Source organism: Caretta caretta, chromosome 8, assembly GCF_965140235.1.
Source record: "Caretta caretta isolate rCarCar2 chromosome 8, rCarCar1.hap1, whole genome shotgun sequence".
NCBI classification, from domain to species: domain Eukaryota; kingdom Metazoa; phylum Chordata; order Testudines; family Cheloniidae; genus Caretta; species Caretta caretta.
The window spans coordinates 66885295-66897872 of NC_134213.1; the positions used below are offsets into that span (position 1 = coordinate 66885295).

Below are 12578 nucleotides of genomic sequence, written 5' to 3' on the forward strand. Positions count from 1 at the left end.
GAGAACCCTTGCTATAGGAATCTTTTTGGAAAGGGAATTCTGCTCAAGAGACAAAAGGCAAGAGAGATCACCTTCTGCATATACAAATACTGACACACAAATAATAGATGACCTGAACATAAAGTTATGGGGGGGGAGGTTTTTTTTTAAACCTTCTAAATTCTACACTCTACAAGTAACTGACTCAAGAACTAAACTCTACTCTAAACTACATCCATTTAAATAAAAGCCTCAGATCAGTTCAATATCTAAATGTTACTTATGAGCTTTTTCTTTATACTAGTTCCTTGGAAATTAAAAATGTGTAGCTATTACCTCACCAAAACCAACCACCTTTTAGGATAATTGCCACAACCATCCTTAGGCACAGAGTAATCTGACCATTATTTAAGAACCATCACGATTAAATACAATTTTCACCCTCTGCTGTCACAGAAGGGTGGGGCGGGGTATTCCAGAATTGCACTGGGAGAACCAACTGCATTAGTGCAGTTGTCAGGTCCCTGATTGGCATCTACACTAGCACTACTCCTGTGTAGCGTGGTACAGTGGCAGACAACATTGCTATTAGCCTTGCTGAAGGGGCACCACAGAACAGATAATACAGGTTCTGGGAAGAAAAGGTGTGATCATGCTGACCTGCCACCACCCAACAGCAAGAGCACTAAGTATTTCTATAGTCCTTCACCTTTAATGTGCTTTATAACCAAATTTCAACATCTACACGAGGAAGGTGAATATCCTCATTTAATGAAGATAGCATTTGCCTCAATAACAGCATATCAAACAAGTTTACCTTTAACAGATTTTAAGTGTTTAGTATGTCAAATTATATCAAGATATAGCAACTTCACCTCCAAGCCAACATTCCTCCTTTGCACATTTACACCTTTAAGCACTGTCATCCAGATTTATGCAAGAAGTACCTCTCAGGCACACCCTCCCTAGCTCATATAGTCAGTAGATTGTGAAAATACGCATAGTTTGTGGGGGTGCTGGGGGTACGGTCAAGGGGGTACAGCAAGATAACACAATACAGCAGAAGACTGTCAAATACTGTGGACCATTTCAGGAAATTAACTGGAAGTCAATGAAGGGAGGTACACATGAATTACACTACTGGGATTATGCTCCACTTCCTTCTTAGAACATAACAAAAAGTCACATCAAATTGGCATGCTAAACCCTCATAAACACTGCAATATTTTTGTAGTAAATCACATACACCAGTTCATTTGGCAACAGCACACAGTTCCAGTACAGTGACAGGTTTCAGAGTAGCAGCCCTGTTAGTCTGTATTCGCAAAAAGAAAAGGAGTACTTGTGGCACCATAGCGACTAACCAATTTATTTGAGCATAAGCTTAAGTGAGCTCAGAGCACAGCTATGGAAGGTATAAAAAGTGGAACTTCTTGAAAGAACAGTACCAAACTTACAGAAGTGTGGAATGACAGGTTTTTTTAAATTATTTTCTCATCTTACACAATTCTTGGGTTCAGCACCAGAAGAGACACTGTCAGGTCAAATCTGAACCAAATTTTAGGTTTTGCAAAATAAGCTTTGACAAAACCTAAGACCATTAGAAACGTTTCTAATGGAAAGTTCCCGCATCCAGTGGAAATATTTTCCATCAAAGTTTGCACTGTACTAATGTAAGTGGGGGGGGGGGGGGGAGGAGGAAATGAAATCAACTAGGCAACTGACTAGTCTATTTTCACTGTTCAAGCCAAAAAAAGAGCAAAACTTTTCAACAGTAAGAAGTAAGTGGTATTTTAAAATTTCTTTCAGTTTTAAGGTACAGTGCCACTAGTAACACAGGTTAAGAAACGGGTTCCTGTTGAAATGATGTTTAATGTTGCTATTTCTCTTTAAAAAGAACAGTACTGAACATTCACATAAGGTTTCTATTGTTAATATAGTACTTAAAGCTTTATCCAAAACAGTACATAGTCTTACCTGTAGCGAACATGAAAGGAATGATCTTCACGCATGCTTATCAAAACATTACTTTCCTCCATTGAATTGCATTATCAGTAGAGAAAAGTGTTCTGCAGGCAGGACAAGTACCTTAATATGGAAAATTGTTGTCAGCACATTATCCCAGTTACTATATTAACAAGTTAGAGTTAATACATCCTAAGCTCCTGCTGAAATACTCTTCTTTCTTAATAAGTAAAAGAGAGCAGTGCCAAACACAGCTTTCCATAAACATGTCCCGAGTTCTTGTGTCTGTGGCCCTTTCAGTTCCATTCAGCTGCATTTCTGCAAAGGGAACACAAGATGCTTGGCTTGAAGTCTCATTTTCAAAGAACTCATAACCACCTTGGGCTGATGCAAAACGCAAAGCTATCCCTGCCGAGTGGTAAATCTTATCAATCACTTAAAGTGAGAGAGGCAAAGAGTTTCACTGTAACCATGGGAATTTTTGCATGCAAGCAGCTGAAAAAAAAAAGTGTCAACAGAAATCAGTACTCTGTGTTCAGCTAGATTTTGAATCAGCTATCATTGTGTTGCTAGTCTTTTGTCCTGGGTATAATTCCAAGTGACAAGCTTAAAGGATAAATATATATGGGTTTGGTTTTAATATAGCATCTTTCATGTCAATATGATTTACATATAAACATGCACTTGTGAATTACATGGCTATGCATTCCAGCAAGAGATTTTAGAGATGTCAGAACATGACAGCAAAACTCAAGCATTTTATACAGTCACCAGAACACCAAGAGGAAATTCTGAAGCTCTAATTCAATCTACCTTTATTTAATTCATAGATTTAGTCTTGGACCCACATTTTCCACATAGCATCCTCCCTTCGCTCTACTCCAAATTTCTCATTTCTGCTTCCAGCATCAACCACTTCTATACCCTGCAATTCCAACATAATGCTCCCATTTGCCTCCAACAGTGCTTTTTCCCCTACCCAGGCCTGCCAAGACTTCCTCTCTGGCCAGCACCCCATAACCAAAGTATCAACCCTCTTCTAGTAAAACAGTTCTTTCACCCTTCCATGCAACTGGTTACAACTGCCTCACTCTCAATAAGTGGGTGTGAATTTTTTTTAATAATACATGGGTGTGACACACACACATTTCAAGATTCAATTGCAGTCTTCATGGATTGGGAAGGACTTAAGTTACGACCTACATATTAGAAGTGCCAAAAAAGCTCTGCCCTACTAATGCAACAATATGATTAAAGATTTTGAATGCACAGGAATGAGGGAGTTATAGCTTCCACGGAAGTGGTAACTGAACCCTCTCAACCTACACAGTGTATGCACACTATGCTTTTGTATAATGGCATAAAAATTAAAGTGATTAACAAAGTTACAAGCAATGCATAAGGGGCCAATTTATAGTTCCTGTGATTTCCCACAGCTGTAAATTATCTAATTTTTACATTTATGTCTGAATCATAGCATTTTGTGTACTGAAGCTTTGAAAGAGAGGCAAAAGTAAACTAGAAATCAGTGCATTTTTGAACATACATCAATGATCACATATTCCAATAAACACAATTTTGTGTTCATAATGCAGTCTAAATGTATAAAGGAAAAACAAAAGAAACCCAAAGGATATGTTTGCACTGCACATGAAGCCCAGGTCTGCAGGACCCGGGGTTGTGGACTCGGTTTCCAAGCCCATACTTGTACTGCATTATAAACGTTGGTTTACAATTACTGGACCCAGGTCTCACATCTACACTGCATTACGCAAACCTTCTGACTCGGGTTTGTGGTTTGACCTGCGTCCACACTGCAAAATAACAGGGCTTGGACCAGAGTGTCAGCAGGACTTGGGCTCTGACCTGCGCCGCCCATGGCAGGGTGCTAGGACCTGGGCCTTGAGTGCTTGCTGACCCAAGTTAGACCGATCTGTGTGTGCATGGAAGGGGGGCTTGGGTTCAAACCTTGAGTCAGAGCCCAGGCTTGGTGTGCAGTGTAAATATACCCTTAGATGCTCATATGGGTTTAGATTTTCTAGGATGATTTAGAGAATGTGGCATTTGTTGCCATGGGAAAAATTTCATTTTTGGGGTTCGTCTACACAGAAGAAAAAATAATGTGGCAGCAAGTCTTAGAGCCTAGGTCAACTGACTCAGGTTCATGGTGCAAGCTAAAAATAACAAACAGTCTCAGAGTCCAGCCCGAGCCTCTACACTGCTATTTTTAGTCCCACAGTGCGAGCCCAAGTCAGTTGACCCAGGCTGTGAGACTTGCTCCTGGTGTGTGGTTCTGGGGGCGGGAGGGGCAGAGAAGTATTTGTTCTTTCATGCATTTTGTAGGTGAACCCTTAGAGAACTCTATCTTGCTATTCAATATTAAAATAATTAAAAATAATAGAAAAGTGGATATTGTGATCTGTATTTTCAACTAAAACCTCTTCAAGCATGACAATGACACCTGTCTTCACCAAGGAATAGGTCCATGGTAAGTATGAAGTTTAAAAAGAAGTCACTTGAGTTTAACTCTTCCATGACTTCAAACAAAACTACACTCACAAATGTGTGAAAGAGTGCCTTTACTGATGAAAGCCTTATTGGAAATTAAAATACAAAACAAAAAAAAGCCACACATACAAGTCAAACAAAGGTTTACCATATTTCCACTACACCAACCTTGCACATAAAGTCATATCTGGGATGGAATAAATGAATGAGGGTTTAGCTCAATGGATATTTTTTCATTAAGTTTTAAAGCACCTGAAAAATTAGGATTAGTATGGAATTTCTTCCTGAACAAAGATTATGATATAGCTAGTTCAATGCTTCAACAAAATGTTTATTATATAATCCTAACTATACATATACAATGATGGGGGTCTAAATTAGCTGTTACCACTCAAGAAAGATCTTGGAGTTACTGTGGATAGTTCTCTGAAATCATCCACTCAATGTGCAGCGGCAGTCCAAAAAGCGAACAGAAAGTTGGGAATCATCAAAAAAAGGATAGATAAGACAGAAAATAACATATTGCCTTTATATAAATCCATGGTATTCCCACACCTTGAATACTGCATGCAGATGTGGTCGCCCCATCTCAAAAAAGATATATTGGAATTGGAAAAGGTTCAGAAAAGGGCAACAAAAATGATTAGGGGTATGGAACGGCTTCCGTATGAGGAGAGATTAATAAGACTGGGAGTTTTCAGCTTGGAAAAGAGGCGACTAAGGGGGGATATGATAGAGGTCTATAAAATCATAAGCGGTATAGAGAAAGTAAATAAGGAAGTGTTATTTACTCCTTCGCATAATACAAGAACAAGGGGCCACCAAATGAAATTAATAGGTAGCAGGTTCAAAAACAGAAGTATTTTTTCATGCAACGCATTGTCAACCTCTGGAACTCCTTGCCAAAGGGTGTTGTGAAGGCCAATACTATAATAGGGTTCAAAAGGGAGCTAGAAAGATTTATGGAAGATAGGACCATCAATGGCTATTAGCCAGGATGGGCAGTGATGGTGTCCCTAGCCTCTGTTTGCCAGAAGCTGGGATTGGGTAACAGGGCATGGATCACTTGACAATAACCTGTCTGTTCATTCCTTTTGCCATTGGTCACTGTCAGAGGACAGGATACTGGGCTTGATGGACCTTTGGTCTGACCCAGTATGGTGGTTCTTATGTTCTATAATCAAGTGTAGCAGCCAATATGTGCTCCACAACAAAAAGAACAATGTCTTACCAAACTTTATTATTGAGAGAGAATGCTGATCTGATGCCAGTTATTCCCTAAGGACCACAAGATCTTTAACTTCTACCTGGGCAGTCAATTGAAACAAGAAGTTACTTCAATTGAACTTGTCACTGGAGGATGGGAACTCTCCTGGAGGATCACCTCTGCCTCCTCAGCACTATACTGAAATTTAAGTATTGGGCATAGAAGCTTGGGGCTTGCTTGGTGCGAGGTAGGTATAAGTATTGCCCTATGGATAATGAGGAGAAAAATTAGGTTTAGGGCTTCATTTTCAGAGGCACTGAACACCTCCAGCTTCCATTTACTTCAAATGACTTGTGTGTATTAGCAACTCTGAAAAAAATCAGACTCCAACTGATTTGGGTGAAGTTATAAGGCAAGTCCAAGGAAAAGCAAGAAAGAAGATCCAAGTCTTCTGACTACCAATTCTCCACTTTAACCAGTAGTACATACTACATTCTCTGAGAACCGTATAACAATAAATGCAGCTCTTTCCCAAAAGCCTGCTAAGTTATAAACTGACCTGGTTGTCAAGATCTTCCAGACTCGAGTTTCTGATGCTATACAGCATCTTCTACCACAAAGATTTAGTTGCCCAGGCTAGGAGACAGTACAAACTTATATGACTAAAGTAGACATCTCCGTGAAATTTTCAGTAAACTGTGGATTCTAACAGATCTCTTCAGGTCTGAGATATTCTTTGGATAGAACAACAGATTGATATGGCTGGTGTAGACAGTATGCAGTAATAGAGGTACTTACCTAAAATATACATCAAAAGAAAACCAAAAATGCTTATTTTAAAAGGAGATACTAGCTAATTGGGATCAATTGCATTTATTCTAACTATACAGAAGAACAATTTCCACACAATTTTTAGTGGAATGATTCAGCAGATATGATTATGATTAAATTAATTTATTAGCAGAATATGGAAGACCAACAGTCATAAGATGATGGAACGATGGAAATGTTTGTTTAAAATATTTCAGTGTAATGATCACTTAAATCAAGACTGTTTTCTTCAAAGCAAAAAAAATTATTTAAGTACAGAAATTTTTCCTCTAGAAATGGAATATTTGGGTTGTAACAATGGAGAGAAAAGAGAAAGGGCAGGCTTGAAGCAGATAATCTAAAAACGGATCTTTGGCAAGCACTGTCGAATTTAAAGTTAGATAAAACCATACCAAATAGAGTAATAAAATATACTGACAGGTTTCTTTCTTCAATCTAGATGTTAGCATAGGCCCAGATTTTCAGACCTGTGCACACCCAAAATTCCACATAATATGGGCCATGGTGTGAATAACAAAGAGCAGAACTAGAAGAAGCTTGATTTTGGCTTTTAATTCAATTTCAAAGTATTTTTAATAAGTTCACCTGAATTAATAAGTCATATCCCAATACATGAAGCAGACAATGGGCTCACTAAACCAAAGGCATAGTGCAGTACATTTGAAGCATCATCACATTGAGTGTAATATAAATATTTGTATAGTAACTAACGGAAAAATAATATCCACTATTCATTCTTCATTTCTGATATTCCATGACTGGGACTCAAACAGCTGTTAATAATGTGTTGGGAAAACACAGATTTTCTGAACCATTAACATAGAATGGCACATGGTGGTTAGACATGACTCAGTTATTTATGATGGTGTTGCAGCTGTGTCGGTCCCAGAATGAGAGAGAGAAAGTGGGTGAGAATATCTTTTATTAGATCAACTTCTGTTGGTGAAATGGACAAGCTTTTGAAATTCTCCGTTGAACTCAAAAACTCATTTCTTTCATCAACAGAAGCTGGTCTAATAAAAGATATTAGCTTTGACAGAGACAAGGTGGGTGAGGTAGATACAATTCTGCACAGCTTTATGGATTCCGGGTAAAAGAAAACACCACACTAAGAAAGGAAATATGATTTCTCCTGGAATTTTCATTTCTATAAATTTCTCTGCACCAGTTTAAGAGTTCCAGGTTTGCACTCCTCAGCTGGTAGGTTGAGAGAGAATAAGAGAGGTACTTTTACTAATGATCTGATCCTTTTGGGATTTAAATTAGGACAGTGTTGATTTGAAGTCTAATGATTCTTTTTGGTTTGTTGTTTATAATAATCATCTTCCCTATCTCTTGGCTTAATTCCACATGGAGCAGGTCCTCAAGGAATCAATTCTGAAGCACTTTGAGGAGAGGAAAGTGATCAGGAACTGTCAGCATGGATTCACCAAGGGCAAGTCATGCCTGACTAATCTAATTGCCTTCTATGATGAGATAGCTGGCTCTGTGGATGAGGGGAAAGCAGTGGACATGTTGTTCCTTGACTTTAGCAAAGCTTTTGACACGGTCTCCCACAGTATTCTTGCCAGCAAGTTAAAGTATTTACTGGATGAATGGACTATAAGGTGGATAGAAAGTTGGCTAGATTGTCGGGCTCAATGGGTAGTGATCAATAGCTCCATTTCTAGTTGGCAGCCGGTATCAAGTGGAGTGCCCCAAGGGTTGGTTCTCGAGCCGGTTTTGTTCAATATCTTCATAAATGATCTGGAGGATGGTGTGGATTGCACCCTCAGCAAGTTTGCAGATGACACTAAACAGGGAGGAGAGGTAGATACGCTGGAGGGTAGGGATAGGATACAGAGGGACCTAGACAAATTAGAGGATTGGGCCAAAAGAAATCTGATGAGGTTCAACAAGGACAAGTGCAGAGTCCTGCACTTAGGACGGAAGAATCCCATGCACCGCTACAGACTAGGGACCAAATGGCTAGGCAGCAGTTCTGCAGAAAAGGACCTAGGGGTGACAGTGGACAAGAAGCTGGGTATGAGTCAATAGTGTGCCCTTGTTGCCAAGAAGGCCAATAGCATTTTGGGCTGTATAAGTAAGGGCATTGCCAGCAGATCGAGGGACGTGATCGTTCCCCTCTATCTGACATTGGTGAGGCCTCATCTGGAGTACTGTGTCCAGTTTTGGGCCCCACACTACAAGAAGGATGTGGAAAAATTGGAAAGAGTCCATCAGAGGGCAACAAAAATGATAAGGGGACTGGAACACATGACTTATGAGGAGAGGCTGAGGGAACTGGGATCGTTTAGTCTGAGGAAGAGAAGAATGAGGGGGGATTTGATAGCTGCTTTCAGCTACCTGAAATGGGGTTCCAAAGAGGATGGATCTAGACTGTTCTCAGTGGTAGCAGATGACAGAACAAGGAGTAATGGTCTCAAGTTGCAGTGGGGGAGATTTAGGTTGGATACTAGGAAAAACTTTTTCACTAGGAGGGTGGTGAAGCACTGGAATGGGTTACCTAGGGAGGTGGTGGAATCTCCTTCCTTTGAGGTTTTTAAGGTCAGGCTTGACAAAGCCCTGGCTGGGATGATTTAGTTGGGGATTGGTCCTGCTTTGAGCAGGGGGTTGGACTAGATGACCTGCCGAGGTCCCTTCCAACCCTGATATTTTATGATTCTATGAAATGTCTCCAGGGTGAAAGATATCTTGAGAAAAAACAGGCTAACTGTGAAGAAACTCATTTTGTGATAACTATTCTTCCAGCAAACAGGTAGGAATCAGATCTCTCCAGAGAGTCTAATAAATTATTTTCAGATTTGCTTGAAGGAAAGGGCAGGGGACAGAGGTTTACTAGACAACTGCACAAGGCACTCCCCCTTCATCAAGATGTGAGAAAGCAGGTTGCACAGATCTTCTAGCCACTGTGAACATGGAAGAGAAGCCCCAGCCCAATGGTGCACTGTGCTATCACTGGACCATCAGCCCAACCTACATGTAGACTATTGCTAGTGTAAATGTTTTGTACACTGATCTTAACTTGCATGCTTTTTCCCCCAGCATTTTTTTTTTTTAAACACAATCACTCACAGCTTTTGATGGACACATTTTTAAAGTAAGTAATGTGTACTTTATGGAACACTGCAGACAATCAAAAAAAGAAAGAAAAGACCTACGTCTCAGCTAAGACTGACACACCGAGATTCTCAAACACTCTGAATATGTTAACTTTGACTACCTATTCCTTGAACAAAACAGGGGTTTCCATCAACCAGCCACTTTACAAGGATAGAATTTCCATCAGTGTATGATTATAGGTCTGAAAAAATTTTTTGGAAAGGACCACTGATGTGTAAGAATCCCTGAACAACTTTTCCTTCTGGGAATAGAAACAAAGCATCTTGACAGAATAAGGCTAGGCAAGCACATTGTTATTAGCTATTTCTACACCTCATCCTGGTTAGTTTTTTCTTAACCTGCAGACACCAAAATTAATAGCCAAAACCAGTTTGCAAAGCTCACTATAAAGATGCATTACAGTTCTGAGTTCTTACCTCCTCACAGCCTATCAGCATCCAGGACTCTTCAGACCTTTGAAGTGCTTTTATTTAGTTAGTAGTGTCTTCTCTGACAGCCCACAGAACAGTGGAGATTCCCAACAGAAGGGAAAAGGTAGTAGCTGCACCACAGATAAGCTCCCCTTTAAAAGAATATATTTTAAAATATCATTTTTGACAGAAAAATAATGAATACATAAACAATTTTTAATAATACATTAATTTGAGTCTCAATCAACTCACTCCCATAGCTGCCTTCCCTTTTCCTCTTACATTTACAAGATCTCTTGCACCATCCCCAATGGCTGAGCAGTGGGGAGCTGAAGGAAGTCGGCTCCTTCCACTAATTAGTGGATTGTCATAATTCATGGATATGACATCACACCCCATTAAGAAAGATTTTATTCTTGAATAGGTATTCAAAGGCTATTACAAATAGCTTAAAACACACCATCAAAGATAGAGTGTCCCTCTGATGCTGCAGTATAGGTTCCATTTCATTCAAGATATGGGAGCCAAAACCATTCCTTTTATAGCTTCCCCTATCCCACAAGAGGAAAAGTGGTCTAGAAGACTGAGGACAAGCACTGGAAACCAAGAACTACCAAACTGTAATCCTGGCTGTACACCAAATCATTTAACCTCTGTATACCCATTTTACCAAATTTGGATAATGCTTCCTTTTCTCCCTCCCTCACCTGTTAAGGATTCATGTTTGTACAGCACTTTGATGACAGAGAATGCTAATGCAAGTGCCAAGTATTATTCTTAGTATTAGTCATACATGACCTACCCTCAACATTAATTAATATACTGATTCACTCCTATCTACACAACGAGATCAAGTTATTTTATCCACCTCACAAACAAGCAATTCCCGACTCAGAAACCACCTTGTCAGAAAGAAACTCACAGGTGCTCTTAAAAGGACTGCTTCCTTTTCACTTCTGTAAGATGTCTAAAACCAACACCCAAGTAGGAAAAATAAAGTATGCATATATACCAAAATTGTGGAGACAGTGTCACGGTGGAGAACTGAGAGGAAGGGGGGGACCTTTCAGTTCATTTAATACTCCAAATTTAGAGCCAGAATCTGACTTTACTCACATTGAGTAATACCCTATTTCACAAGGTAGTTCCATTGCAATGTGAAAAGATTATGAACAATGGGATCGCTTCTGGAGTAAAGTAGTATTCAGCTAGTACTGCAAAACAAGGTTGGGGACAGGAAGAGTTCAGGGACCTTGAAGAGAATGGTGCAATACAAGTGTCATTTAACATACATTTGGAATGGAACTTTAAATTTTGCCAAGTTTACATATGATATTAAGTATGGTAACCTCATTATAACCTTGATTCAACTCCCATTGACATTTACTGCAATGAGATGGACTGGATCTTAGCTGCAGTATTCTCTAATGTTAGATATTTAACTAAAAATGCTTAGTTAAGGCATGTGGCAAGATTTACAGGCCACACAGTGACTTGAAAACGTAGAACTACACTCACTGAAGACACAATTTAGCCTGTATAACCTTTATTAACAACAACACTAATCCACATGGAAGGAACCCAATCAAACTCTCAAATCCAAGGCTGAATATACACAACTGGTAGTTCTAAGAGCCATCTTATTACTTGTTAATTAAGCATATTTAATATAGAAGTCATTGTGAGGATCAACGCTAAACCTCACAATGCCTTTATTACAGAGTAACTTTTCAGAGCAGAACTGCTCTTTACATACAGTATTACAGCAGAATCAATGTTTAGCTCAGAGACAGCTAACTACTTTTGTAGCTCTTTATCATCCTGTGATCAAGTTAGTGCAGAGAACTGGGCGTAGCCAAGAGGACAAGTAGTAACCACAAATACATTGATAAATGCAAACTAATGCACATGGGAAAACATAATCCCAACTATACATATAAAATTATGGGGTCCAAATTAGCTGTTACAACTCAAGAAAGATCTTGGAATCATTGTGGATAGTTCTCTGAAAACATCCACTCAATGTGCTGCGGCAGTCAAAAAAGCTAATAGAATGTTGGGAATCATTAAGAAAGGGACAGATAATAAGACAGAAAATGTACTGCCTCTGTAAAAATCCATGGTACGACCACATCTTGAATACTGCGTGCAGATGTGCTTGCCCCATTTCAAAAACAGATATATTGGAATTGGAAAAGGTTCAGAAAAGGGCAACAAAAATGATTAGAGGTATGGAACAGCTTTCATATGAGAAGAGATTAATAAGACTGGGACTTTTCAGCTTGGAAAAGAGATGACTAAGGGGGCTATGATAGAGGTCTATAAAATCATGACAGGTGTGGAGAAAGTAAATAAAGAAATTATTTACTCCTTCTCATAACACAAGTACTAGGGGTCGCCAAATGAAATTAATAGGCAGCAGGTTTAAAACAAACAAAAGGAAGTATTTCCTCACACAACACACAGTCAACCTGTGGAACTCCTTGCCAGAGGCGTTGTGAAGATCAAGACTGTAACAGGGTTCAAAAAAGAACTACACAAGTTCATGGATGATA

General features: G+C 39.3%; 1 protein-coding gene across 6 annotated transcripts in view; it reads right to left on the reverse strand.

Annotated features, from left to right (window-relative positions):
* The window catches only part of GPSM2 (G protein signaling modulator 2), a 57633-nt gene that overhangs the window by 39694 nt on the left and 5361 nt on the right, over window positions 1-12578 (reverse strand). For 4 of the 6 annotated variants that reach the window (XM_075131575.1, XM_075131578.1, XM_048859908.2 and 1 more), the window contains exons 2-3: window positions 10030-10175; window positions 1957-2067 (exon numbers count right to left, since the gene is read on the reverse strand). The exons of 1 other annotated variant lie outside the window; for it this stretch is intronic. In XM_075131575.1, the coding sequence (XP_074987676.1) occupies window positions 1957-2018 (62 nt within the window). In that variant the 5' untranslated portion in view covers window positions 2019-2067; window positions 10030-10175. The remainder of the gene's footprint in view (window positions 1-1956; window positions 2068-10029; window positions 10176-12578) is intronic. One more of the 6 variants, XM_075131576.1, reaches the window with a different exon arrangement.